Consider the following 26873-nt stretch of genomic DNA (forward strand, 5'->3'; position numbering starts at 1 on the left):
GGATAAGACCAGCCCGTTGGCCTGATTTTAATCTTTTTGGTTCGGTGAGGCCTACAAGCCCTTTGGCCTACCTCTCGGTTGGAGACCATTTTCGTGTCATTTTGAGCTATTTTTAGCCCTATGGGTTTTTGGTTGGGTCTGTTGGAGATGACCTAAGATATCACATTCATAAGTGAAGGAATACCACTAAATAGTAGTATTAAGTGACATCTAATTGAAGGGGATTAATTTCAAATATATAGCCTTTTGGTCTTGTTACCTCTATAAGCATAGGGTCATCTGCTCCTCTGAACCCATCAACAACTCCAGACACGTGTCAAGATCTTATGACTTTCTTAAAATTAATCACCCATCGTCACCGTCCAATTAGAATAATTCAATTGCCTGTGATCCGACCACACATATCGGCTGGTAATATGAGTTTAACCCTAGGAATCTTTCGTCAAATCAAGTCTTGACAAGCCACGTATCAATTCCATACTGTCTATACCCGTCAGATTCAGCCAATGTACGAAATTACCCTTGGCCTATCCTTTTTCCGTTTTTATTTTGAATTTTGCAAATTCGGTCACCCAAACACTCTCTCTCTCTCTCTCTCTCTCTCTCTCTCTCTCACTCTTTCGTTTTCTCTCTCTTCGTGTAAAGTCTTTCTCACTCTTCGCCTGTAGCTTCGCGATTTCACCGGAACCCTAATTCGATCTGCCGGGAACCCGAAGTCTCCGGTATGAACTCCGACGGATTTTCCATTTCGCTTGTTAGGGTTTTGCAATTTTTTTCCCTGATGTGTCGTTACCAGTTGGGTGAGAGTGTGATTGGGAGACTAACGCTTTGGGTTTTGGCTCGCAGATGACCGTACGATTGAGGAACAGTTGAGAGATCAAAGGGGCTGGATTTCGTCACCGGATGGAGGGAGGTAGCGTCTCTAGACTTCTTACTTCTTCTGGTACTGTTCATTTCCTCCTTTTTTTTTATTTTATTTTTCTGGTTCTGCAAAGAGTTAAGGTATCTGTAAAATTAGGCCAAAGTATTAGAAATGGTGAGCTTTAATTCAAAATTCTTATTTTTTGTTCCGTTGTTGTTGGTTTCGTATTCATACCTGGAGCTAATTAGAAGTGCTGAAGCTTTAATCTTTGAATTTGCGGTATTGGTTTATCATTAATTGTGTGTAATTTGTTTATTGATTTTGTACTGTTTTTTAAGGTATTATTCAGCTTATACTTGCTATTTGTTAACAAAGGTGGATTCTTGTGGTTCTTGTAAGGAACATGGATGTTTTGGAAATCGAAAACATCTAAATGCATGATTGTGAGTTTAGCACACATTTTTTCTTTGCAATTATTTGAGTTTAAGGATTACCGTAATGGGCTATTCTTAGTAATCATTAACTGTTAAATATATAGAAGCTTAATCTTGAATGTAGATTTTGTTTTCTGCCATACCTTTACTCTGTATGCTGTCTCATTTGTGAAATTTTGAAACTTATAGGATTTCTCGAGGTCAGTGACCATGTATAATATAGTTACCGTTACTGTTGTTGCATAGCTTCAGTTGTTCCTTTATAAAAAAAAATTCATTAATTTTACATGCTTTTCAAATGAGAAGAATCCTGGGAAGGCATTACTCAAAATAGTATGCTAGGATTGGTGTCTTTAGGGTTCTAACATGATTTATCTGTAAAAAAGGATTTCGGTTACAAATGATGTGCATTTATTTTTTTCTAGTTTTTTTTTTATTTTTTTTTATTTTAGTTGATGTGCGATATCCCATGTTATGGAAAGTGCCTCGACTTCCATTTTTTTTTTTGTTTTGTATATTTTTTAATTGTAGAGGAATTTCTGAGGAATTTCTAAATAGTACACTTTCAAGTATCTGGTCAAGTGGAACTTCATTTGGTTTACCAATCAAGGGTTCTTAACATATTAAGGGTTCCACTGGCTTAAATTTTATTGGCACGGAATTTATATAGCATTTAGAAACGTATATATGTCATGAATATATTTTTATAACTCTCTGTTGTTTTTGTTCAAAGCATGATATTACGATTTTTTTTACTGCACAAAACTTTGATGTTTCATTTTTCTATTGATATGTCAATTGTTGTTTGAATTGATTAAGGTTTCATTGGTTTTTCTTTGGCTGTTGTATGTTTACATTATATATGGTATAACATTTTTGTATAATTCACAAAATAACGTCCAAAGCATATATTTTTCTCAATTTTAAAGTATTTGAAATTCAGATTGTGAGTGTCATGGGATAGAGTTTGGAAACTGTCTTAACTGATTATTTTTTTTGAGAAATTATGAGTTTGAAGTTTTGAACATAATTGATTATAAACGGTTACCAGGCTACAACTTGCTTGGGGATGATTAGCTGTTTGATGAGCAAAGGGATGTAGGGATTGAGATTCTTTTCCCTGTTAGTGACTGCTTTTTAATGATTGTATGTGCTAGTTAATTATTCTGCAAAATGGTGGCTGTAAGGCCTGAATATTTGGTCCATATGGTTTCTATGTATATACTTGCACGTATTGTTGTCTATCCCCATTTTGTCTATTTGGTCAACTTGAATCATTATTATTATTATTATTATTATTTTTTTTTTGTATCTGTACTCTTTCTCCCTGATTGTTGCTCGATTTTAGGGATACACCCATGGATTATGATGACAATGATTTTCAAAGCCAGAATCTTCATTTAGCCGGTGAAGGGAGTACTAATTTTCCTCCAGTTTTACAGCCATATGCTCTTCCCAAGTTTGATTTTGACGATAGCCTTCAAGGGCATTTGAGGTTTGATAGTTTGGTTGAAACCGAGGTTTTTCTGGGTATTGAGAATAACGAACCTAATCACTGGATTGAGGATTTCTCTCGTGGGAGTAGTGGGATAGAGTTTAGTTCCACTGCAGCAGAATCTTGCTCTATATCAAGGCGCAACAATGTTTGGTCTGAAGCCACTTCCTCAGAATCTGTTGAAATGCTATTAAAATCTGTTGGGCAGGAAGAAATTATTCCCTCTGAGACAATCGTTGAGGAATCAGATGCCTGTAAGGAACTGTGTTGCTTAACTGAGCAGATGGAGCCTAATTTGAATAATGATGATAACATTCTTTCTCAAATGGGGGATGTTACAGATCTAGGGCCTACATTACCACGGGTGGAGATTTCCGAAAATCTTTCTGGCTTAAAGGATGTAGGAGTAGATCAGCTTTGTGTTGATGATTCACAAACTCGTGAAGGTAAATTATTAGTTGATGGAAATTCAAATAACTTGGAACCAAATGATCTCAGTGGAAAGGACAGCCCAAGTGTAAGTAAAGGGAGTCCTTCTACGTATGGGAAATGCAAAGATGCAAATCAGATGGAATTGGACAATGCGGTTGATGAACGTCTAGATGAAAAAGAAGATTCCTCTGCTTCAGGAATGCAAGTTGATGATATGATATCTGTGCAGAATATTATTACAAGAAGTGATGAGTTGAGTAAAAAAGATGTTCAACATAATTTAAAAGATATCAGTGAAGAGGATCCAGATGGGCATGTGTTGCGCATAGAGGCTCAAGTGAATGAAAAAGTAGTTGAAAAGGCTACCTGTTATCTTGAAAACCCTCATTGTTCATCGTTTGAGGTGGAGTCTGTGGAAGGAGGAATTGCTAATCAGGAAAATGTTGTTAGTGTGGAGGAACCATCGGATATACTGCAAGAGGATTCTGACTTACATACCCTGGGCGGATGCAGTGACAGGGAATGCTCTGGAGCTGATGCTGACACCAACAAATATGAAACTGTGGTCTTGTTTAAAGTCATAGATACTGGTGGGGATCAATCAGAACTAAACACACACAGCTTATCACCTAGGGCGTGTGAAAATGATACTAGCTGCGCAGTTGAGGTTAGCAACAAAAATGCTGAAATTTCTTCAAGTATAGATCCTATGCTGAAAGGGGATTCTGACTTACATGTAGTGGACGTATTCAGTGACAGGGAGTGCTCTGGGGTTCCTGCTGAAACCAACAAATGTGAAGATACAGTCTTGCTTAAAGACTCAGGTAGTGGTGGTGATATTTTTAAATTAAACACAAATGATTTATCACCAATGGTTACCAGAGGCGATGATAGGTTTGCAGGTGAGGTCACCAACAGCAATGCTGGTATTTCTTCAAGTCCATCAAGTCCAGATCCTAAACCGAAATTGGATTCTGGATGGAATAGCTCCAAGGAGAATTCTTTAGAAAGTGGTTTCCAACCAGATAGTGGGACTTTGGTCAGAACGTCCGAGGCTTCTTTGTCAGTCATTGAGGAAAATGAGGTCTCAAAGGATGAAAGTAATGAAAATAGGGAAGTTCATTGTAATTTGACTGCAACATGTTCTTCAGCTGAAGTATTTAGTGAAGCACATGTAACTGGATCTTCTAAAAGTTCTCTTGATGCTTCTGGAATTTCTGGAGAGAAATTGAATGCTGATGGACTTGTATCACTTTCTATTGTTGAGGAGTCTTCTCAAATATGTGATGATAATAAAGTTTACGGAGAAGGTGATGTTGGTGATGGACAGGATGGTAACCTGGATCTCTCTTCCAGTGAAAAGGATAGTACACAATTGCTCAATGAGTCTAATGGTAAATATTTGGAGCTTGGTGGATCTGTTGTTAAGGGATTGGGGTCCTCACCATTGTGTGGAGCTAGCACAGATAAAGAGCTGGTTGTTCCAACATTAACAAATGAAGGTGATGGTAATGAACCGGGTATGTTATGAAATTGAAACTTTGAATGGAAATAAATGTCAAATCCCTTAAATATACTAACTTGGATTCTCTTTTGCTTGCAGTGACCAACCTTTTCTTGGAAAATTCGAACGTGGCTTCTTGTGGCACAATGAATGGTGTTCCCTTGTCTTCTGGAAATGGTGTAGCCAGGGATATTGTTAGCAACTCAGAGGTTCAAGCAGCACCTTCTTCTGCTGGGGGTTCATACTGTGACAAAAAAGAAGAAACCGCAAGTGAAATGTCCAAGGACGCAAGTTTTTCATGTATAGTGCCACCTCCTTTGGTAGAAACAGGGCCAGTTTCCGTTTCTGAAGCTGAAAAAGGTGTTTCCTGTGATAGTTCTGGACAGTCGTTATGCAAGACGGTTGATCAATCTCTGCCTGTCACAGACAGTTGCAATACAGAGTGCCAAAATGAACCACAAAGTGCAGTCGCTAATGAAGTTAGCAAGGGAAACACAAATGAGAGGGAAGTAGCTTCTGTTCAGTGTGAATCTTCTACAAAAGTGGGTGATGCTAGTGAAGCTATTTTCTTTGGAAGACAGGATGGCTCAACCATAAAAGAGAGTTTTGAAAAGGCATCTGCAAATGCAACAGGTGAGAGTTTTACATTCACCAGTCATCATTCTCTCTTTTATTTTTCACTTATCATCTCTTGCTGCTTTAAGTTATGTGCAGTCAACTTGTCTCCCTGGTTCGTTTTCACAAGTTACAAATGCTAATAGTGTGTCTTGAACTACGGACCTCCTGGATAAAACTGCAATTTCTAACTAACAGGGCGTCCCTTCTTTTGCTCCTGTTATTGTTTGTATGTTTCATGAAATAAAAGTTTTGTGCTTACTATTTCCATTTGCGTATTGATGTTTTGGAATGATTTTTGCTGTTATGCAGAACTAAGTATGGATTCTGACATGCTGCCTGGGCCTTCAACATTGGTGGAAATGTGTGGTGGTACTGCTAAAAATGCAATGGAAGACACTGACACTTCTGAAGTATCTCAGGATAAGACTTCTGCGGAGGCTACTATGCCCAGCATTAATTGTGAGTAATTTAATTTGATTAGTATTCTTGAATGAGTTGTCAAATAACATAAAAGATAAACCTTAAGGGAATGTAGTGAACTTTCACATTTTGGTTCTTTGGGATAATTTAACGAGGCTATTGCAGATAGAATGGCTTTGAGGTTCATTGGTGGTTGTAAGAGTCATTCTGTTTCAACTTGGTGGCTCCAACTCATGATTTTTGGGCTTTTGAGTTTTTAAGGGAATGAAATGCTAGAGTTGGATAAGATGTATTAGAACTTTTTAATTTTAACTTTTTGCAAGTTGACAACTTTAATTTTGAGGGTAGGTTTCAAATTGCCTGTTTGGATTACATAGAAGTTAATATGTAAATGAAATGTTTGGGATTTAATAAGAATGTAGCAGGAGTAATATGCAACACTAGAAATATAGTTCTTTTCTACACGCATTGTTTTAACTTCCAAGTCATGTTGGCTTTCCTTTCTTTTTCTTTTCTGACTGTTATATTTTGTTCCACAGGTGATGCTTCTCCGATTTGTGAAGCCTCTATCTGTTCTGCTCCTTTGCCTGAATCTCATGCTAGGTTTGTTGCACCAGAAAGTGGTGGAAGTTCTGTTAATCCGAATAAAAATGATTGTGGTTCAACTAAGGTTGTTGAAACAAGTGAGCTTTCTGAGACTAAACATGAATCAGGTGATATCAAGGGGCCCAAAAATCTGAATGCCCCAGTTTCTGACATTGTTAGGAATGGGGACAATCATTCTCCTAAATCCTGGAATCCAAAAGAAAATGATGCCTCCAAGGATTGGAGAAATGGCACGTCGGACGTGAGTTCATTTGCAGATTTGCCAAAAGGGGATGCTCCCAACAACTTGCAGCCCGTTCCTACTATTATACCTCCCAGAGTATTATTTCTAACCTTATTGTTGTTTATGTTCATGCTAAATAATACTTGTGTCTTTGAACCTTTTATTTCTTGACATATACATTATTTTTGTAGATTGGGCTATTCTTGCAATAAATTTGTACGTTTATTGTTATAAATGTGCTCTATTTCGACATCTCAGTATTCTGATTTAGAATTATTTTGCAGATCCCATGTCTTTGATACTTTATATCTGTTAACAGAAGTATATGTTTTAGGGGTTGGAGATTGCTTGCTATAGATATATAGATGTATAATTATTGATGTCTTTACACCAATTTTTCTATATTCTGATTTAGAAATACTTTTTGCAGTTTGGAGAGGGGTCTATACAAAATTCTGGTTCAGGCCAGCTGGATGCAAAAATCTCACAAGATCTTTCTCATGGAGGTTCACTAGTATTTGATGGAGTTGCACGAGGTGCTTCTAAGGTTACCCCTGAACGGAAAACAAGGCGAGCATCTAGCAAGGCAACGGGTAAACAGAGCGCTAAGAAGGGAAGTGCACAAGCAAGAACTCCTATGAGACAATTAGAAAGAGGAGACAGATCAAGCAGTGTGTCCCAAAACCAATCTGGAATTTTCCAGCTTGTGCAGCCTAGTGAGACAAAGCCCTATGGACATGTGGATGGTGCTATAAAACCCTTTTCTGTTCTTAGTACTTCCACATCTAGTTTGCCAGATCTGAATACTTCTGCTCCACCATCTGTAATATTTCAACAGCCGTTCACTGACTTGCAGCAAGTGCAATTACGTGCTCAAATCTTTGTTTATGGAGCTTTAATGTGAGTCTTTTTGCTTAATACATATTGTTGTACTAATATTTTTATTTTTTATTTTTTTGCTTTAACATGGTTTAAAAAAAAAAAAAAAATTAACAATGGCACAGACCCAAGGGATTAGGAAAGTACTAAGGTGTTTCTAAGACTGCTGATTTAGATCAGATTACTGTTTTTTTTATTTTTTATTTTGATTTAGAGAAACAGAGAGATTAAAATTTCTGCAAGAGTGCAAATTAGGAAGAAAAGTAAGAAGGGAGGTTTTGGATGCTTGGGTATTCGTTTTGAGGACACCATTATGCCACAAAAAAAAGGGCACATGATACTTCAGTGACCACTCAATATCTTTAAAAGCTTTTATCAAAATTTGGAATGGCATATTTCCAAATTTTGAATGCATTACAGTCACCTTCCTATAACATACTCAAGTAAAGGGAGATTTAATTTCAGGACGGAAAATGAAAGATGTTTTTCTTTTAATTTTCACTGCAGTCAAGGAATAGCACCTGAAGAAGCTTATATGGTGTCAGCATTTGGGGGACATGGTAAGTTATTTTGTTCTCTGTCTTATCGTTTCACTAATTGCTACAAATGTGAAGTAACTTATAAAATTATGTTCTTTTATTAGATGGTGGAAGGGGCATGTGGGAGAATGCTTGGCGTGTGTCCATAGAGAGGCTACACGGTCAAAAGTCTGCTCTGGGTAATCCAGAAACTCCTTTGCAATCACGCTCGGGTACTTTCTATCTTTTTAAGCTGCTTAATTCTCTGCTGGTTTGATCGGGGGTCTAACTGTGCTTCAGAACTGAGGTTTACAGGTTCCAGGGCTCCTGACCAAGTAATTAAAGGTGCATTCCAGAGTAAAAGTATTCCCTCACCTCTTGGTCGACCCAGCATGAAGGGTGCTCCACCAATGGGTAGCCCAATGATACCTATTTCATCACCTCTTTGGAGTATTTCTACCCCTGTTTGCGAGGGCCTGCAATATAATTATCAGCAGGCACTTAATCCATTGCATCCCTTTCAAACACAATCAATAGGGAACGTTGTTGGGGGCCATAATACTACTTGGATGCCTCAGCCCTCCTTTCGGGGTCCCTGGCTTACTTCTCCACAGTCTTCTGCAGCTCAAGCCAGTACTCATTTTTCAGCATTTCCTAGTACAGAAGCAGTGCAGTTGACTCCTGTAAAAGAAACATCTTTGCCACAATTGCCTAGTAAGAAGCATGTTTCCTCTGGTTCTTCTACTCAGACTGGAGGCCCAACTAGTGTTTTTGCAGGGGTGTCTCCAGTGTTTGACCCAAAAAAAGTGTCGGCATCACATGGCCAGCATTCTGCTGACCCTAAGCCTAGAAAAAGAAAAAAGACTTCAGCTTCTGAGGATCATGTTCAGGTTACTATGCAAGCTCGATCTCAACCCGAGTCAGCTCTAACACTTGCTGATAGTAGTAGTCTGTCTACATCTGTTGCCATCTCAACCCCAAGTACCATTGTGTCTAAGACCATGCCAGAGAAATTGATTATGTCTGTCTTTCCAACGCCTTCCACTGGTCGCCTCAAAAAAGCAGATCAGGATTTGGAGCAGAGGGAAGCTTTTACAGAGGCGACTCTTAGTAAAGTTAAGGAGGCTAGGCAACAGGCAGAAGAAGCCGCTGCTTATGCTGCTACAGCTGTTAGTCACAGCCAAGAAATATGGAATCAGTTGGATAAGCAAAAAGATTCCAGATTGATATTTGATGGCGAAGTTACGTTGGCATCTGCTGCTGCAGCTGTAGCTGCCGCGGCTGCTGTTGCAAAGGCAGCAGCTGCAGCTGCCAATGTTGCTTTGAATGCTGCATTACAAGCAAAATTGATGGCTGAAGAAGCCTCGGTTTCATATAATGATGGGAATGCGAGCCAAAGTATAAGAATGACTACTCCTGTGCCCATTTTAAGGGGTGAAGATGTAACTAATAGTTCGACTTCGATCCTTGTTGCTGCTAGGGAGGCTTCTAGAAAGGGAGTTGAAGTTGCATCTGCAGCCTCAAAGCAAGCTGAAAATATGGATGCCATTGTAAAAGCTGCTGAGTTGGCAGCAGAAGCTGTATCACAAGCTGGAATAATTGTAGCTATGGGTGATCCTTTGCCATTGAGTCAGTTAGTAGAAGCTGGTCCAGAGGGTTATTGGAAAGTACCTCAAGTTTCTTCAGGTCTGGTTATGAAATCAAATGGCATGTTGAGAGAACAGTCAAATTTGGGTACTGTCGGAGAAGATGTTGATTCTTCTTCTAGGCGTTCTAAAGATAGACAATCAGATAAGCACAAAGCACAGCCAACTGCACATGAGAAGTCACCTATTCTGACAGAGGTAAATAAGGAATCAATGGATGATCAACTGAGGCCGGGAGTAGGAACCACAGGGTTTGATACTGCCAGTGAAAAGGGGTCAAGAGGACCGAAGGGTCGCAATGTTTCTGAAATCAGATCAAGGTCTGCTTTGATTACTGTCGAGAATGATTTTGAAAAGGAAGCAGGAGCATCTGAAGAAAGCAGCATCAAGGAGGGTTCTCTAGTAGAGGTATGAAGCTGAGGTGTGATCTGATATGGTTTGTAGGTTTTTTTTTTTTTTCCCCAAAAACAATTGACATCAGCTTTTTTTCTGTTCACTGGACCTGTTTACAGCAGTTTCTACGTTCATGTGCTATCTTTTTGTGAAGCTTGGCATTTCGATGTGCTCTGTGGCCGTAAAATAAAATTGACTTGTTTTTCTTTTAGGTTCTCAAAGATGGGGCTGGATTTGGAGAAGCCTGGTTTACTGCTAAGGTATTGTGTTTGCAAAATGGAAAAGCTAGTGTGTGTTACACTGAGCTTCCGTCAGATGAAGGTATACCGCCTCAACATGCCTTGCCTCATGTTGGTGTTACCGGTTCTCTTTAAAGTGATAATTTCATGTTGACTGTCTATCATTACAAGTTTTGGTTGGATACCTTATGGATCATATGAATAGAACTCTTTGTTATTAAGATGTTATGCCTTTTGCATCTGCATGCTCACTTACTATACATTTGGTTTCTGATCTACTTGGCTCAGGGAAACTGCAGGAATGGGTGGCACTTGATGGCGAAGAAGATAAGCCACCAAAGATACGAATTGCCCGCCCTGTTACCGCTTTGGGACATGACGGAACAAGGAAAAGGCGCAGAGCAGCAATGGCAGATTATACTTGGTCTGTTGGAGATAAAGTTGATGCATGGATACAGGAGAGGTAAGCCCAAGTTATAAAATAAATAAAAAATTGATTGCTCTTGCGGAGAATCTTGCTAGAGAAATCTTTTATATGAAGATTAATATAATTCTAGTGCCTGCAATTTTCTTTACCATGCACAAATGTTGCTTTGCAACTGTCCCTTTATTTGGATATACATTCCCTAAATCTTTCACTATCGTAAGCATGCCTAGTCTCGGGTGTAGGAGCAACATGGTAGTGTTGGTATATTAGAGATTAGCGCATTTGGTGATTGCACACTCACATCCAGTCTTACTATTCTTTGCACTAACCGTGATTTTGATGCTGTTCTTCCATTTTTGACATCTATTTTTGGACTTTTCATTCGTTATTATCTCCTTTGTATAACACATCACATGTATATTCAATTATATTTCAGCTGGTGGGAAGGAGTTGTCACTGAAAAAAACAAGAAAGATGAAACTATATTAACGGTCCACTTTCCAGGTGTGTGAATTACTATTACTGTTATTTTTTGGGGTGGGGGTTGCTTTCATTAAGACCCTTCATCTAAATGTTTTCCACTGTTACTATGTAAAAGTTACTGTTAGTTGATTTGAGACTCTCCTGTTATGAATTCTTACAGCTCAAGGGGAAAAGTCAGTTGTTAAAGCTTGGCATCTTCGGCCTTCGCTCATTTGGAAGGATGGCAAATGGGTTGAATGGTTTAGTGTACGAAATGACACCTCCTTCCTTGAGGTACTATGTTTATAACTTCATGCTTAATTTCATATGATTGTTGAAAACTTCTCAAGTCAATTTTATTTCTATTTTACTGAAGTGCAATTTGATGTTCAGGGTGATATGCCCCAGGAAAAGCGATCCAAATTTGGCAGTCCTGCAGTGGAAGACAAGGGGAATGATAACGCGTCAAAAAGCATTGATGTAAATGATTCAGGGAAACCTGTAGACCCAAGGTTACTGAATTTATCTGCAAATGAAAAGGTATTTAATATGGGTAAGAATACCAGAACTGAGAATAAGCTTGATGCAACCAGAACAATTCGGACAGGGTTGCAGAAGGAAAGATCAAGGGGGGTTGTTTTTGGTATCCCCAAGCCTGGAAAGAAGAGAAAATTCATGGAAGTTAGCAAACATTATGTGGAAAATGAGGGTGGCAAGATTAATGAAACTAGTGATCCGGTGAAAATTGCAAAATACTTGATGCCTCAAGGATCAGGTTCCCGTGGATTGAAAAATACATCCAAAATCGACACGAGGGAAAAACAAGTGGCTGGATCCAAGCTAAAGGGTCTGAGATCTGGAAAGCTGCAAAGTTTATCCGGTAAATCTGCTGCACAGAAGGACCACCTCTTAACAGATGCACACACTGCCTCTGATGGTTCAAGTGAAATGGACCATACAGGAAAGATCAAAGATTCTGTAAACCATGCTGAGGGTTTATCCGGAAAGCATACACTATCACAAACATCTACACATAGAACAGAAGGGACAACAGACGGCCCAATGGAATTTTCTTCATTAGCTCCATCATCTGATTCTTCTTCATCCAAGAAAGTCTCCACTTTAACTGCTCTATCTCGGGCAAACAAAGGAAAACTTGCACCTGCTGGTGGAAGGTTGGGTAAAATTGAGGAGGGCAAAGTGTTTAGTGGAAATCCGGCAAAGTCGACTGCTGAAGTTGTTGAGCCTCGTAGATCAAATCGCAGAATTCAACCTACATCAAGAGTAAGTATTTAGATATATTTTGGTCTCTGTTTTGCATATAGATGTTTATTTTTTTTTGTCATGATAAATATGACGGTTTGGGAGCAGCCTCTCCATAAATGGGGGTAAGGCTAGCCGACATTCACCTCTCCCAGACCCTGCGTAAAGCGGGAGCTTTGTGCACTGGGTACGACCTTTCATGATAAATATGACGGTAAATGGTTCAAGTCATTGGCCAGATTATGTCTCTCAATCTGAGGGTGGTTCCCCTAGTTATCTGCTACTTTGAAGTAGGTGATGCCTCAGCAAGACTTGTATAAATTGTTTTTGGAAGTCAAATTTCTAATTGTAGTGTAAGTTTGTAAAATTATCATTAAACTAGCAAAATCACATTGACACCTATGAGTTTTATGCTAAAACACTTAAAGCGCTCAAATTAGAGAAACAAAAAATGCTGCATCCATCAACTTGTCATGCTCTAATTGATTATTAGTTGTGAATTTCTTTTGGTGCACTTCTATTGTTACAAAGTAAGCTGGTTTTTCCCCCTCAAGTATCGAGTTTGCAGGGTTTCTGAAAGTGCCATGCTATATCTTACACGTAAAAAGCCCTAAATTTTTATCCCAACATCTCTCTGAATCCATGTGTAACATTCATGCTAGTTTTGTTGCTCGTGTTTACGCAATGTGAACACTCTTTTTATATTAACCTGTGAGCCTGATGGTGTTCCCATTGTTGGCCACAGCTACTAGAAGGACTACAAAGCTCGTTGATCATCTCAAAGATTCCTTCAGTTTCACATGACAAGGGCCACAGAAGTCAGAACCGGAATGCCTCTAGAGGTTAAATTTCATCCCCAGGGTTTTTTTTTCTTCGCGGACAATTTGCAGCACATATATTCTTGTGTTTGTGAACGTGATTGTGTTATCTGATTGTTGATTGTGACAGGGAATAACAATGGTTGAGAGGAGCTCTGCAAATGATGGGTTCCAGTCCGAGGATCGTCAATTATTGGATGACCATGCCAACATGCCCAGCCGTACTTGTGTATATTTATCATAGACGAGGATAAGCGTAGGGATGGAAATTCTTGCTTCCTTGGTTTTGTTCGGTCATAAAAATGTAGTCAGTAGATTTTTATAGCGATTTTAGTTTACAAATTATGGTTTCCGTAGGTGGTTTTTTCGCAGAGAGAGGTGGTTTCCGTGTATGGAAAATTGTCCATGTAGTTTGGTTTGTAATGCAAGGGAGGATTTCAGATGATTAATCACATAACCAGTTACTGTTTCCTCCATTTGGATATTTAATATCATGCTATCTCGTTCGTCGTGATCACATAGCATTGGTATAATCATGTCAAAATATTTTTTTGTTGGATCATTCAATGCTACGTAGTATTGAAGAAAAATCCGATGTCTCGGTACAAGTTTTGATGCCAGTGCTCTTTTTCTTGTCCAGTTTGAAATCATGCAGCAGTATGACTATGACTCATAGTCTAGGAGTAATGCTCCTCGAGACAGAATGGAATGTGCAAAGAGGTAGCTTGATCTTATAATATTCTTTTATTTTAGCTGATAAAATTCATCTGTTTCAATCTTTTTTTTATTTATTTTTTTAATTCTTGGTATTAACTCAAGATTAAAGTGGCCATGTTCTTTGGTCATCAGGTGGCCAAGAGAATATTTTTGTAAACATATATTACGTGGCAGGTCGGTAAGGCATTGAACTCGCATTCTTTTGTTACATTGGAGAGAATTGGACTCTGAACTTATCATCATGCTAATCCATTACTCCGTTCTTACTCGTCATCTGGGCAATAGGCAGACCGTTGAATTGTAAATTTAAGTGTTTGGGTAAATGTTATCAAACACTAGAACTACAAGATGCTACACAGGTTTTCTTGGTAGCCTAAATATCTCATTCACAATTATGACCTTGTTACGTAAAAATCGAAGAAACTATGAATCGGTATCAGAATGAATGTCGCAAGTGTAGGATAAGCAAGGGGTGGTGCTATCCACACACCTCTCAATTTCTAAACATCGGATCAAATAAATTGAAAAAGATTTAATGAAAATAAATTGTGTGAGTGAAAAAAAAGAGTATGTGGATGACATCATCCTAAACACTCGTTTTTATACATGATTTCTCAAGTATGTCATACCCTAAATCAGTGCGAGACACTTTCGATTCTAGGTTGATGATAACCATGGTCCGAAATGCCGATAATATCGGCGATATATCGCCGATATTATCGGTTTTGAGGAGTACCGATTTTTTTTTCTATATCCAACTGGTTTTCGGGATAATATCGCGATTATCGATAATATCGCGATATTATCGAATTTATCGATAATATCGGTGGCTGACTTCTCGGAGAAGAACGCCGGAGCTGTAGAAGCTCCGGCCGACTGTAAAATAGGACCCTAGACTCCGATCTAGGTATGAAAATGAAAAACAAGACGAGATGAACATTTGTATATATGAAATTTGCCGTGAAACCATCGGAGGTGTTCGGAAATTGAGTCGACACGCACGGCCTCGCTGGAGTTCGCCGAGTTGCAGAGATGAGAAGGAGAGGGAGAAAGACGATGCTGATGATGATGGGTGTGCATGTGTGTATGTGGGTCTTGGACCATCGGCGCAGAGAGAAAGGAGAGAGACGACGGCGGCGGCGACGAGGGAGAAGCAGAAGTCGATCTGCCGATGTGGGTCTCTATGCGTGTGTGTGGGAGTGGGAGAAAGACGATGGTGATGATGATGGGTGTGCATGTGTGTATGTGGGTCTTGGACCATCGGCGCAGAGAGCTAGAACGAAAGACGACGGCGACGGCGACGATGTGGGTCTCTGTGCGCGTGTGTGGGAGTGGGAGAAGGATCGAGAGACCTTGGGTCTCTGTGCGTTAGTGTGTGTGTGGGGGAGAAGGATCGAGAGACGTACGTGTGTGGGATTGGGAGATCTGTGTTTGTTGTTGGTTGTGTGGCGGAGAACGGAGAAGGGGGAAAAGGGACTCAGAGAAGAGAAGGGAGAAGGTTCGAGAGAGTTTGAGAGAAGACCGTATGCGTGTGAGAGGTGAGTGTGCGTGGGTTGTGTGCGTGTGTGGTGTCATGTCGGTGTGTGTGTGTGGTGTCGTGTGAGGTGACTGTGGACCTGTGTATATAGACATATAAATATTATATAATGCATTCGTAACCTGTAAAGCTGTAACACCAATAATATTCTTACTTTTTGGTTTTAGATTCTAGCAATACTTGCAAAAAATTTATGTGGCCCTTTGATGTGGTTGGGTCATCTCATCTGAGATGCCTGACTGATTTTACAATATGTCCATAACTTTTTGCAGTTTCAGACCATGGACATCAAATAATACTGCTTTTATAATGAAACCGTGTCCGTGTGCGTGAGTCCGTGATATTCTTTCACATGCAGAACAGTGTGTCATTGCCTATTATATTCTTTCACGCGGCACGCCTTATCAGAGGTGGAGTGATAGTATCAGAGGCATTCAGCATTTTCGTTTCTTCTTCTTCCCTTACCATTTTCAAAGCTATTCCAGATCCATTCCAAAGCTTGAAAACAAACGGTTCCATATTTAAGGTAAGTTTACAAACTTAAATTTATATTATTGTAATTTATACAACAACAAATAAATTTGTATGGACTCGTATGTTAATTTTTTTAAGTAATTAATACTTGCATGTTAATTTTTGTAAGTAATTAAGTAATGTTAACAATTACATGTTAATTTTTTTAAGTAATTAAGTAATGTTGTATAATTATTCCCTAGGATAATTTTAATATGTTTAATGTTATTTATTATTTTATTTCCCTTACCATTTTCAAAGCTATTCCAGATCCATTCCAAAGCTTGAACACAAACGGTTCCATATTTAAGGTAAGTTTACAAACTTAAATTTATATTATTGTAATTTATACAACAACAAATAAATTTGTGTGGACTCGTATGTTAATTTTTTTAAGTAATTAATAGTTGCATGTTAATTTTTTTAAGTAATTAAGTAATGTTAACAATTACATGTTAATTTTTTTAAGTAATTAAGTAATGTTGTATAATTATTCCCTAGGATAATTTTAATATGTTTAATGTTATTTATTATTTTATTTCCCTTACCATTTTCAAAGCTATTCCAGATCCATTCCAAAGCTTGAACACAAACGGTTCCATATTTAAGGTAAGTTTACAAACTTAAATTTATATTATTGTAATTTATACAACAACAAATAAATTTGTGTGGACTCGTATGTTAATTTTTTTAAGTAATTAATACTTGCATGTTAATTTTTTTAAGTAATTAAGTAATGTTAACAATTACATGTTAATTTTTTTAAGTAATTAAGTAATGTTGTATAATTATTCCCTAGGATAATTTTAATATGTTTAATGTTATTTATTATTTTATTAATATTAGGTTTTATTATCAAATTGGATTATTATTCATTAATAATAGGTTTTTTTTATTATCAAATTGAATTATTATTCATTAATATTAGGTTTTATTATCAAATTTGATTATTCTTCATTAAATTGGATTATTCATTAAATTGGATTATTATCAAATTGTATTATTATTCATCACCATGTTTTATATTAGGATTATTTTTTTATCAAATTGGATTATTATTCATTAATATTAGGTTTTTTTTAATTATCAAATTGGATTATTATTCATTAATATTAGGTTTTATTATCAAATTTGATTATTCTTCATTAAATTGGATTATTCATTAAATTGGATTATTATCAAATTGGATTATTATTCATCACCATGTTTTATATTAGGATTATTTTTTTTATCAAATTGGATTATTATTCATTAATATTAGGTTTTTTTAATTATCAAATTGGATTATTATTCATTAATATTGGGTTTTATTATCAAATTGGATTATTCTTCATTAAATTGGATTATTCATTAAATTGGATTATTATCAAATTGGATTATTATTCAGTAATATTAGGTTTTATTATTCCATATTATTTGTATAATTACTTAAATTTTTACAATCATTTTCATTACTTCGTATTTAATTCTTCTGTAGAATAACTTTATTATTTAGGTTCTCTTATTTTATCAAAAAATAATTGTCTAATTTTCATGAAAAATAAATATAGGTACATTTAAGATGTCAAGTGGAGTTACTAAACGTGATCCAGCTTGGGAACATGGAGACCCAATAGACGGAAACAAACATGGCACAATTTGCAAATATTATGGTCGGGTAATGAAGAGTGGCGGAGTGACACGACTAAAGTACCATCTTAGTGGATTAGATCCAGCAAAAAATGTCCAACGATGCGATAATGTCCCCCCAGAAGTGAAGGCATTCATCAGCACATTATTAAAAAATAAAAAACAGCAGAAGGAAAAGATAACACATGGAATGGAAAATATTCGAGCTGGGCTACGAGGAGAAGTCATTGGGCAAGCGGTTGACAGTGATGATGATGACGATGAGGACGAATGTGATGATGACATGGGACCTGAAGAACGACGCAGTTTGAAACAAGCATTACGTGCCTCCAAACAGTCAACATGGGAAAGAGAACACCTTCATAAAATTCCTAATAGGGGACAAGGTTCCGGGACAAGTGGTGGTGCACAAATGAGACGGGGAGGCAGTCTTAGAGAATCACAACCAACACCACCAATAGCCCCAAGTTTATATAAGTCATCCAACGCACGTCAAAAGAGTGTTTGGAGTTATTTCAAGGGAGGTAATGTGAAGGAGGGAATGGGGCGTCTAATTAGCAAGTTCTTTATCTATGAAAATGTCCCTGCTGAGAAAGCATCATCACATCATTTCAAAAATATGGTAGTGGGATGTCAACAGGCCGGTGTTGGAGTACAACCTCCCACTCCCTATGAGATAAGAAACAAATATTTGGATATGGAGTATAAAGACATTGGCGAGTATGTTAACAAGTTGAGGTCAAAGTGGGAAACTAATGGTTGCACAATCATGTGTGACGGATGGACTGGGCCGACCAGATTGTCTATCATAAACTTCATGGTATACTCCAAGGGAAAGACAATTTTTTTGAAGTTTGTTGATGCTTCAGACCATATAAAGAACTACAAGTATATTTACAAATTATTGAGGGATGTAATCATGGAGGTGGGAGAGCATAATGTTGTCCAAGTCGTGACCGACAACGGTTCTGCATTTGTCAAAGCTGGAAAAAAGTTAATGAAGCATCATAATGTGTTTTGGACATCATGTGCAGCACATTGTATTGATCTCATGTTTGAGGCAATGGGGAAGAGAGAATGTTGCTACTGTGGTCAAAAGAGCTAGAACGATCACAAATTATATTTACAATCACGGTTGGTTATTGGCAAAGATGCGTGAATTTTGCAAAGGAGAAATCATTCGTCCAGCTACCACTCGATTCGCCACCAACTATATTGCATTAGACAGCCTACTGAAGAAGAAAGCAGGGTTGAAGCAACTATTCACTAGTGACGATTGGGCCAACCACAATTTCAGCCGCTCAAATACAGGTCGTATGGTGGAAAGTATAGTGCTTGATCATGCTTTCTGGACTCAATCAGAACATGTGTGCCAACTCTTTGAACCTCTTTACAAAGTTTTACGGATCGTTGACACAGAAGTGTATCCTACTATGGGGGCAGTATATGAGTTGATGCGTGTAGTGAAGGATGAATTGGAAAGAAAACATGGTGCAAGATGGGTCATAAAGATAATTGAAGATCGATGATATAAAACATTATACCACGATTTGCATGCAGCAGGTATAAATTATGTCATAATTTGCAATTCATTTCTTTAGGTGCATAAGTTTTATTTCTCTTATTAGAGTATGTGTTTCTTTGAACAGCATATTATTTGAATCCTCGATACCAATACAGACCCGGTGTTGGAGATGATGGTACCCTTATACGTGCTGTACATAATGTATACTCTAAATTAGACCCTGCATCACCAGCAGTTGGCCAATTTGGAAATGAGGTACACAATTACTTAAATTATAATAATTACTTAAATTATAATATTAATAATTACTTTGTTGGATTAAACTAACACGATTTATTGAATTCAGCTAACATGGTTTAAAGATGCAAGAAGAACTTTTGGAGAACCAACATCAATTGCTGCTCGAACAACAATGTCTCATAGTGAGTGTAAACATATTTCACTATAAGTTTATAATAGAATTTGTTCGAGTTATTAGGCTTATCAACATTGTTTTTCATTGTAGCTGAATGGTGGATCATGTATGGGACCGATGCACCAACTGTGAGAAAGTTAGCAATCAAAGTATTATCACAAACAGCTTCCTCATCTGCTTGTGAAAGAAATTGGAGCACATTTGCACTGATACACACAAAGCAAAGAAATAGGTTGGCGCATAGTAGGTTGGAAAAATTAGTTTATTGCTACTACAACATGAAGCTTCAAATTCGAGATAAGGAAGCAGAAATAGATCATGTCGACCGTGGTGACCCACTAGATGTGTTTGATATTGTTGGTGAAGATGATGATACGGAGGGTAACCAACTTTTTCAATGGATTAGACCTCTTCATTTAGATGATGATGAAGGCAACCCAGCTCCCAGAGTTGCTGAAGAAGCACGTAATGAAGGGATAAATGTAGAAAGAGTATTAGAGGAGGAGGTGGGATCTAGCAGCGCTGACTCCTTAGATGAACTTTTCCGCCCAAGACCAAGAAACACTGGAATTCCACCTTCTTCCAATCCTACACAACCACAACATCGTGCTGATACTAATGATAGCTCTAGTACAAGATCAGGAGACTCACCTACCACCGAAGGTGGGAATGATGAAGGACATAGTGGAGCTGGAGGTAGTGGAGCTGGAGGTAGTGGTGGTGGATATGGAAACTATTATGGACCACCACCTCCCGGATATATGAGCCCCTTCACTGGTGAGGCAAACTTCACGCATGCAACACAGGATGATGACCATGGCAGTAGGCGGGCAGGACCAGGAATTGGTGCCATAGGGAAGAACTATACTCGCAGAGAAAGAGGCAAGGGGATTTTGTCAAGTCAAGAAGATGACTCGTTATCTAGAACTTCAGACTCTGTTGGATTGGGAAGTAGTAACTATGGTTATACTCATAACCAACCATTTCCCTACCCTTCATATCCCTACCCTTCATATCCCATTCCTGTTGGGATGGAATCGAGCGACTCATGGAAACAATCCCAGCCTCAATCTTCAAATGATTTTTCTTATGGACAACCTCAACCAATCTCGGATCCATATGGGTGGCATGTTAACAATTACATGCAAAACTATTTTGGGGATTTATCATTTGATAACTACTCTTCACAATACACTCATTCTACACATAGAGATGATGAAGATAGTGAAAAATTTGAACCTCATAGGAACTCTATGTGGTACTAAAGTGTAAAATATTGTACTAATTCATTATATATAAATGATTATAGTGTGTTTAGACTTCTTTCATTAATTACTACATATTTTCTACACTCAGAATGTTTGTCAGATCACTATATAATCAACTTGATAATGTTAAATCCATCATGCAATGCATTTCCTTCCAATTTTTTGTGATAAACTAATAGATAATTGACTAAATAAATATCCTGCAAAGTTTCAATAAAAATTTCCAAGTTTTTCTTACAATTTCCGTGGTTTCCATGTAATTTTTATCGATATCGATATTATCCTGATATTTCCATCGATATTTCCATGTTTTCGGATTACCGATATTTCCGATATTACCGATATTTAATACCTTGATGATAACACATAATATGATATGAATGAGAATAATAGCAATTCCTTGCACTTATTATCAGTTTATTGATGTTTGTGGTAATTTTAGTATCTTAACTTTAAAGAAAATATCAGTTAGAAAGTAGATAGAACCTTCCCAAGAGTGGGCTATGCGTCTAAGATATGTAAATAAAGTTCAACATTTGGTCTAGTTGCACCTAATTTTCACTCTGTCGGAGAAAGTCTCGAGTTAAATCACATGAACGACAGTTGTTGATAAAAAAACCATATGACGAAAATGAAAGAAACTGGAGGATACTGAAGCTAAAAATCAACATGTTTACACTCATTATGGTAACTTGGAACCTACAAAGTAGGGGGGAAAAGAGAAAAAAAAAAAATACTCTTGAGGAACTTTTGTTAATGCAACAGAAGCTGGCAGCGATGGGTTTCTGCCACTGCTAGAGAGTTATTTACTACCAAAACTAATTTATAAACACTTGCAGCTCAATGAACCTATCTCCTGTACATGGATCGAATTCAGTCATTCACCAACGAGATCAAACAGCAACCAGACATAACATGAGAAATGCATCACGCCGTGCATGAAATTTTGTGCTGGCAAGATGAAAAATTTGCAAACCAAGTAAGCGGAAAGTCACCAACATACCCGATTAATTTAGATGAGAAATCCGTCCAACCACCACCTAGTTGGTCTCCTTTTAGTCAGCTTCCTTTCTTCGTCCCCTTATTCTGGGAAACCTTCATCCTTTTCGTCTCCTAAAGATAAACGCTCTTTTCCCATGTTCCTCTTGATTGGTATTTGTAAAGCCTTCTCATCTGGTTTCTCTACATTATATGTACTTTTGGTTTTTCCTGCCGAGTGATGATCTCTATCGTTGCTCTTTTCAATATCTTTGAATGGTTTCTGGCAGACGCAAGCCTGTGGAAATTCATGGAATTCACCCCGACCAGGTTTCACCTCGTCAGGGTCACCCATGAATCCTTTTTGGCATGACTTTACCTTTTTTGCAAATGTTTCCCAATTCATTTGATGCCTAGCCATGAACAAAGCACTGAGCCTCTTAGCATTTGGCCTGATGGTCCTCTTGTGACCCATATACCTCCTACACACGATGAAACAAAGAATGCAACAAATGGTTAAGAAATCTCCCAAAATGGAAAAAATTAAATTTAATAAGAAAAAACTAGTAGAAATAGTTGCACAAATTACAAATATAATTGACAAAACCATGATATCAAACTATGCCAACAATTTCTGAGATCTTTATATGAAACGTGAGGTTGTTTCACTTGAAATAAATCTCTCCGTGTCATCAATGGATGTCAATGCAAGGTTATTCAGCTGGGAAGTCAACTAAACGAACATACATACACTACTAGACAATATCACAAGTTTATTTGAGGACAGCAAGATCTTAATCTGTACAGCAAGATCTTAATCTGTAAGATTTATTAACCATTTTTAAGATGCAAATCAACTTGCTGCAGTGGGAATGATTTCACTGTTGAAAGTTTTTAAGAGTATGCCAATACTCAATTTAAGTACAGAAAATTGTCAAATTTCTGCAAATCTAGCCAGTCTAAATTTTGGGAACAAGTTACAGGAGCAATCAGTATCCCCATTGGCAAGTATAGCAGTATTCAAAGGGGTCAAATCCGACGGAAACTAGTTTCAACTGGAAAAGACAATGAATTTTCTAGCAAACATAAGAAAGAAAAGAAAGGAAAAAAATAATTGAAACTTCAAAACAACATAACTTCGAATTATAAAAGGCAGTGCATTTTTTTAATTAGTTCTTTCAAATGCTACTTCTTGTGCTTGTGCAAAATTCAATTTGTAGTTGAACACCGTCATCCTTTGTTAAGTTTACCGTACCAGCATTTTCAGAAACCAAATTTACATAAATTTACTGACCCCTAGTATCATTTTGGATATAAATAATATTTTTTAAATGCATTAGTTCAACCCCAGAAAGCCTGATGTAAAAAGTGAAACAGATTTCTAACCTTCGACCTGCGAGAATCTTGGCCATATTCCCATTATTATTAGCGACAAACACATCACTTTCGTCAGAGACAATGTAGTCAATTGCAGCAAGACGGGAGGAGAACGGAAGAAAAGGTTTCAGCTCCTCACTAGCAAGCATCTCCTTTGTATAAAAATTTGGGAAGAGCTCTCTTAGAGGTCTCAAAGTCTCTTCCCCACCGTAAATTTCTCCAGAAGCAATATAGAGATACGTGTCATTCGCAAAACCAAGTGCACGCAGCATCAGACCCACCTCATATGGAGTCAGTGGACATTTTCCCCGCTTTCGCTCTTCCTCAGCGCTTAAATCCTAAACAAATAATCAGAAAAATTACACGGATACTCAACAAATTACAGTGTGGGGCCAATTGTATCAACATCACCAGAACTGTACACTATGTTATATAATGCAATTACAATGCAATGCCACATGAGATTTATATAAATACAATAAACATATCTTGTTAAGAATTGACACATAGGAGCAAACAACTCCTATCATATTTCACGTTGAGATTAATATGAATCAAAATTATAAAAGAATAGCAATCTTACAGGTAACGTCGCCCATCGTTTTCTTATTTCAGCAAACTCATCTCTCTCTTTATCACCCCCGCCATAATAACACCCAGAAAATGCAAGCATATCAGGTTCAAACCTGTCATTAATGAGTGTCATCCAAAATCCAAAAACAACCACAGAAATTCAATCATACATATCATGAAAGGATAGCAGTTCTTTAAGAAGAAAACAACTGATTGTGAAGATTTTATTGGTACAACAACAACAACAACAACAACAACAAAGCCTTCCACTAAAAGGGAAAATAACCAGAAAAACTACAAAATTCTAAATGTGGAGATTCATAATTCTGGAAATTAGATAAGGTGTATTCTAAGGTAGTGTTTGTTTCTCCGCTTCGGTGCTTTGGAATGGGTTTGGCTGTTTTGGCATGCATTCCCCATGACTGGTAAATGCAGATGTGAATGACATGGTCTTTCCATGGGTATTGCAAACCCACAAAAAAGAAAAAGGTTTAGCACCCTGAAAGGAAGAGGGGGCTTTCCCATTCCCAATCTCCAGTTCAGCTATATAATAAGTTAAGGTGGTGATTCCTAGAACTCCATTCGTTGGAACAAACACGACCTAAGATCCTGTAGGCAGAGGTGGCCTATACTCTCACTCCTATCCTCCATGACCATTACATGAAGGTTGAAATTTAAAAATATCGGCTCCCTTCTAAATTAATAGGCAATAAACACAAACCTCAAGTGAACAGCAATGAAACGTTTTGCCATCTTTCGCATTCTCATAACGAGTTTGTGACTGAGTTCCTGTATAGATTTTGTAAATTTAAGTGCATGATAATTAACACGGCAACGCAACTTTTGCAGCTCATCATCGAGGTTACTTGAAAGTCTATAATCAAACTTCGTCAATTGCAAAACCTGCCAAATTGCAAAAGTGTTAATTGCTATTCTGAAAAAGACTACAATGCTTTTACTAAGACCAAAGGAGACAAAAGATTCAGAATACACATCTTGTACACCATTGATAGGATAACCATCAGATAAGATCAAAGGGGTCTTACACGTCTCCTCAATAGTATAGGCAAAACTTGTTCAATATAATATTCAGGTTCAGATTTCCTTGGCACACGCATGGTATATGGAGGTTTTTCCATGCTCCGCATGACCTTCTCAGGAACTCTCCGGACAATGGCCACGTCTTTTGCAAGATAAGACATGAACCAATCCACATCAAAAATGTGGATAAAGTCACTGCATACAACATTAGTGTATTTAATGGGATGAAAATTCAAAGGCCAATTTAAACACTAGCATAAAAAAATTTCAAAATGTAAAACAGCAAAAATATATGACGGGGTTAAAACCTTGTTTGATTCACATTACCTGTCATCCTTCCAGTAGGAATGATGATCCAGCTCGGGTACAACTAAGGTAGCATTAAGAATTCGGGCAACTACCACTGCATCTGTTATCTGATAGCAGGAAAGAAGTTACCATTTTCAGCATTGACAAGACAACTAATTACTTGAGTAAAACAATAAACATTTGAAGATACCTTAAACCGAGTCTGATTTTCTCGGTTGGGTCTCAATTCCTACTACTCGCAGAAAAATAGAAAATTCAGCTGAACATAAGAACAACAATGTGACTTACTCCTGTTCTTTGTTGGTTCAATCCCCCACTTGTTGCAATCAGTAAGTACCCATTCGACGATCGCTCTTTCACAGCCGCTGAATTCGAAAGACAATTACTTCAAATCATAAACACAAACTTAACAATGGGAAGTTGACAATGCAAACATGAAATATGGAAATTGAACTCACGACGATAGTGAGGGCCTCTTTGACTGCACCCGTAGTAGAATTTCGAGTAGCTGGACTTCCAAACATCAATTGCCTCGCGACCAATTCCACTCTGAATTCAAAACCCACCATTTTTTTTTTCTATTAATTTGAATTAAAAATCGAAACTTCAAATAAATAAAAACAAAAATTTGAAAGATAAAAAAGGAAAGACGAGGAGCAGCAGTGCAGTACCCGCTTTGTGTAGAATGAAGTGTTCAGGACCAAGCGCTGGGAGTACCACTCGAGATCAGATGCGACCTGGCCGGTGAAGAGCGAAATCAGGCCCAGCCCAAACAGCATCAGCCCACAAACCAGCGACCACGACCACGACCACGACACCGCCGCCTGCTTCCTCTCCTTCTGCGACGGCGACGGCGCCATTTTGGTGGCGGTGGCGGTGGCGGTGATGGGAGCGGGGGATCTCAAGCTGAGCACGTGCTTCTTCTCGCCGCCATTGCTGAAGCCGTTCTGGTGGTGCTGCTGTAACAGAGCCAGCTTCGCTGCCGCCGGAGTCAAGCTGAACAGCCACGACTTCGCCACGCCCATACAGAACAACCACCCTCACTTTTCCAACTTATTTACTGGAATGCCATTGTCCCTCCGAATCATGCTTTTCCGGGATCGGATTGCGGAAGCGCGCGCGGCAGAGTGGTGTTTGCGGAGAGGAAGCTGGAAAAGAGGAAGGGCAGGTGGTGTAAATAATGGGAATGTGGGGGGTCGAAATCGACGTTGGTTCAATTTGGAGCGCAAACCCTAAAGCCAGTAGAGTGCGGGGCTTCAGACAACAATCACTGTGCAGCTTTTGAGATGTATTGCGAGAGACGGTGGAGATATCTGGAGAGAGAAACCAGAGAGAGAGAGAGTGCGCGCGCGTGTGTAACTGTCTCTAAGAAGGGAGGCTTGTATTTGTTTTTTGGGTGCTTTAGATTTAGTCCCTTACAATTGTTAAATTCTAGATATAAACCCACCTATATTAAAACATCTAAATAAAATCTAAATTTTGAATTTAATGCCATGTAAGATAAAAGATGTCCATACATTTAAATTTATTTACAACACCATGCCACCAACATTAATATGGCTATTACGGTTTTTTTTGTATACTTTTAATTTATTGTCTTCCGTTTGTCAACAACATTCAATTAGTTTAAGTTTCTTTTTGCTTTTAATTTAAATAAAAAAAAGAAAAAGAGAGAAGAAGTTCTTTTCTTCTTTTATGTGAAATCGCCTAATCCAAATCTAATTAGTTCAATATACATTCTATTGAAAAAGT

General features: G+C 37.9%; 3 protein-coding genes across 15 annotated transcripts; 2 read left to right on the top strand and 1 right to left on the bottom strand.

Annotated features, from left to right (window-relative positions):
* The first annotated feature begins 569 nt into the window (after window positions 1-569).
* Window positions 570-13754, top strand: LOC126625193 (uncharacterized). Of its 6 annotated transcripts, none has more exons than XM_050294272.1 (17): window positions 570-722; window positions 847-943; window positions 2645-4743; window positions 4827-5360; window positions 5655-5804; window positions 6305-6690; window positions 7025-7494; window positions 7939-8033; window positions 8117-8224; window positions 8292-10045; window positions 10243-10351; window positions 10558-10732; window positions 11133-11200; window positions 11340-11452; window positions 11552-12442; window positions 13167-13263; window positions 13370-13754. In XM_050294272.1, exons 3-17 carry the CDS (start codon window positions 2655-2657, stop codon window positions 13384-13386), a joined length of 7056 nt encoding a protein of 2351 aa, XP_050150229.1. In that variant the 5' UTR covers window positions 570-722; window positions 847-943; window positions 2645-2654; the 3' UTR covers window positions 13387-13754. The 6 variants fall into 6 exon arrangements, with proteins under 6 accessions (XP_050150229.1, XP_050150231.1, XP_050150233.1 ...); XM_050294274.1 differs by having other exon boundaries at window positions 8307-10045; XM_050294276.1 differs by having other exon boundaries at window positions 7981-8033.
* A 1644-nt stretch (window positions 13755-15398) lies between these two features.
* On the top strand, window positions 15399-19773 carry LOC126625196 (uncharacterized). 8 transcript variants are annotated; one of them, XM_050294284.1, is made up of 5 exons: window positions 15400-16019; window positions 16268-16615; window positions 17557-19198; window positions 19285-19415; window positions 19507-19773. In XM_050294284.1, the coding sequence occupies exon 3, from the start codon at window positions 17568-17570 to the stop codon at window positions 18738-18740; it is 1173 nt and encodes a 390-aa protein (XP_050150241.1). In that variant the 5' UTR covers window positions 15400-16019; window positions 16268-16615; window positions 17557-17567; the 3' UTR covers window positions 18741-19198; window positions 19285-19415; window positions 19507-19773. The 8 variants fall into 8 exon arrangements, with proteins under 8 accessions (XP_050150244.1, XP_050150241.1, XP_050150239.1 ...); XM_050294282.1 differs by having other exon boundaries at window positions 16268-16317; XM_050294286.1 differs by having other exon boundaries at window positions 16277-16615.
* Window positions 19774-21475: 1702 nt separating this feature from the next.
* LOC126625195 (O-fucosyltransferase 29-like) lies at window positions 21476-26530 on the bottom strand. Its single transcript, XM_050294278.1, has 9 exons — window positions 25793-26530; window positions 25580-25670; window positions 25410-25486; window positions 25140-25228; window positions 24818-25007; window positions 24493-24674; window positions 23782-23884; window positions 23208-23536; window positions 21476-22303 (listed from the first exon to the last, which is right to left on the bottom strand). The coding sequence occupies exons 1-9, from the start codon at window positions 26144-26146 to the stop codon at window positions 21925-21927; spliced, it is 1794 nt and encodes a 597-aa protein (XP_050150235.1). The 5' UTR covers window positions 26147-26530; the 3' UTR covers window positions 21476-21924.
* Window positions 26531-26873: the final 343 nt, after the last annotated feature.

The sequence above is a fragment of the Malus sylvestris genome, chromosome 6, assembly GCF_916048215.2.
Source record: "Malus sylvestris chromosome 6, drMalSylv7.2, whole genome shotgun sequence".
Lineage (NCBI taxonomy): Eukaryota > Viridiplantae > Streptophyta > Magnoliopsida > Rosales > Rosaceae > Malus > Malus sylvestris.

What these genes read in the sequence shown, in the direction of transcription:
- LOC126625195 (XM_050294278.1), bottom strand. Translation starts at nt 26,146, where the DNA reads ATGGGCGTGGCGAAGTCGTGGCTGTTCAGCTTGACTCCGGCGGCAGCG. An exon ending in TTCATTGCTGTTCACTTGAG is followed by an intron (nt 23,885 to 24,492) that starts GTTTGTGTTTAT and finishes CATTAATGACAG; the next exon opens with GTTTGAACCTGATATGCTTG. An exon ending in AACGATGGGCGACGTTACCT is followed by an intron (nt 23,537 to 23,781) that starts GTAAGATTGCTA and finishes TTATTTGTTTAG; the next exon opens with GATTTAAGCGCTGAGGAAGA.
- LOC126625196 (XM_050294287.1), top strand. Translation starts at nt 17,568, where the DNA reads ATGTCAAGTGGAGTTACTAAACGTGATCCAGCTTGGGAACATGGAGAC.
- LOC126625193 (XM_050294272.1), top strand. Translation starts at nt 2,655, where the DNA reads ATGGATTATGATGACAATGATTTTCAAAGCCAGAATCTTCATTTAGCC. An exon ending in AGGAGGGTTCTCTAGTAGAG is followed by an intron (nt 10,046 to 10,242) that starts GTATGAAGCTGA and finishes TTTTTCTTTTAG; the next exon opens with GTTCTCAAAGATGGGGCTGG. An exon ending in TGAGCTTCCGTCAGATGAAG is followed by an intron (nt 10,352 to 10,557) that starts GTATACCGCCTC and finishes TACTTGGCTCAG; the next exon opens with GGAAACTGCAGGAATGGGTG.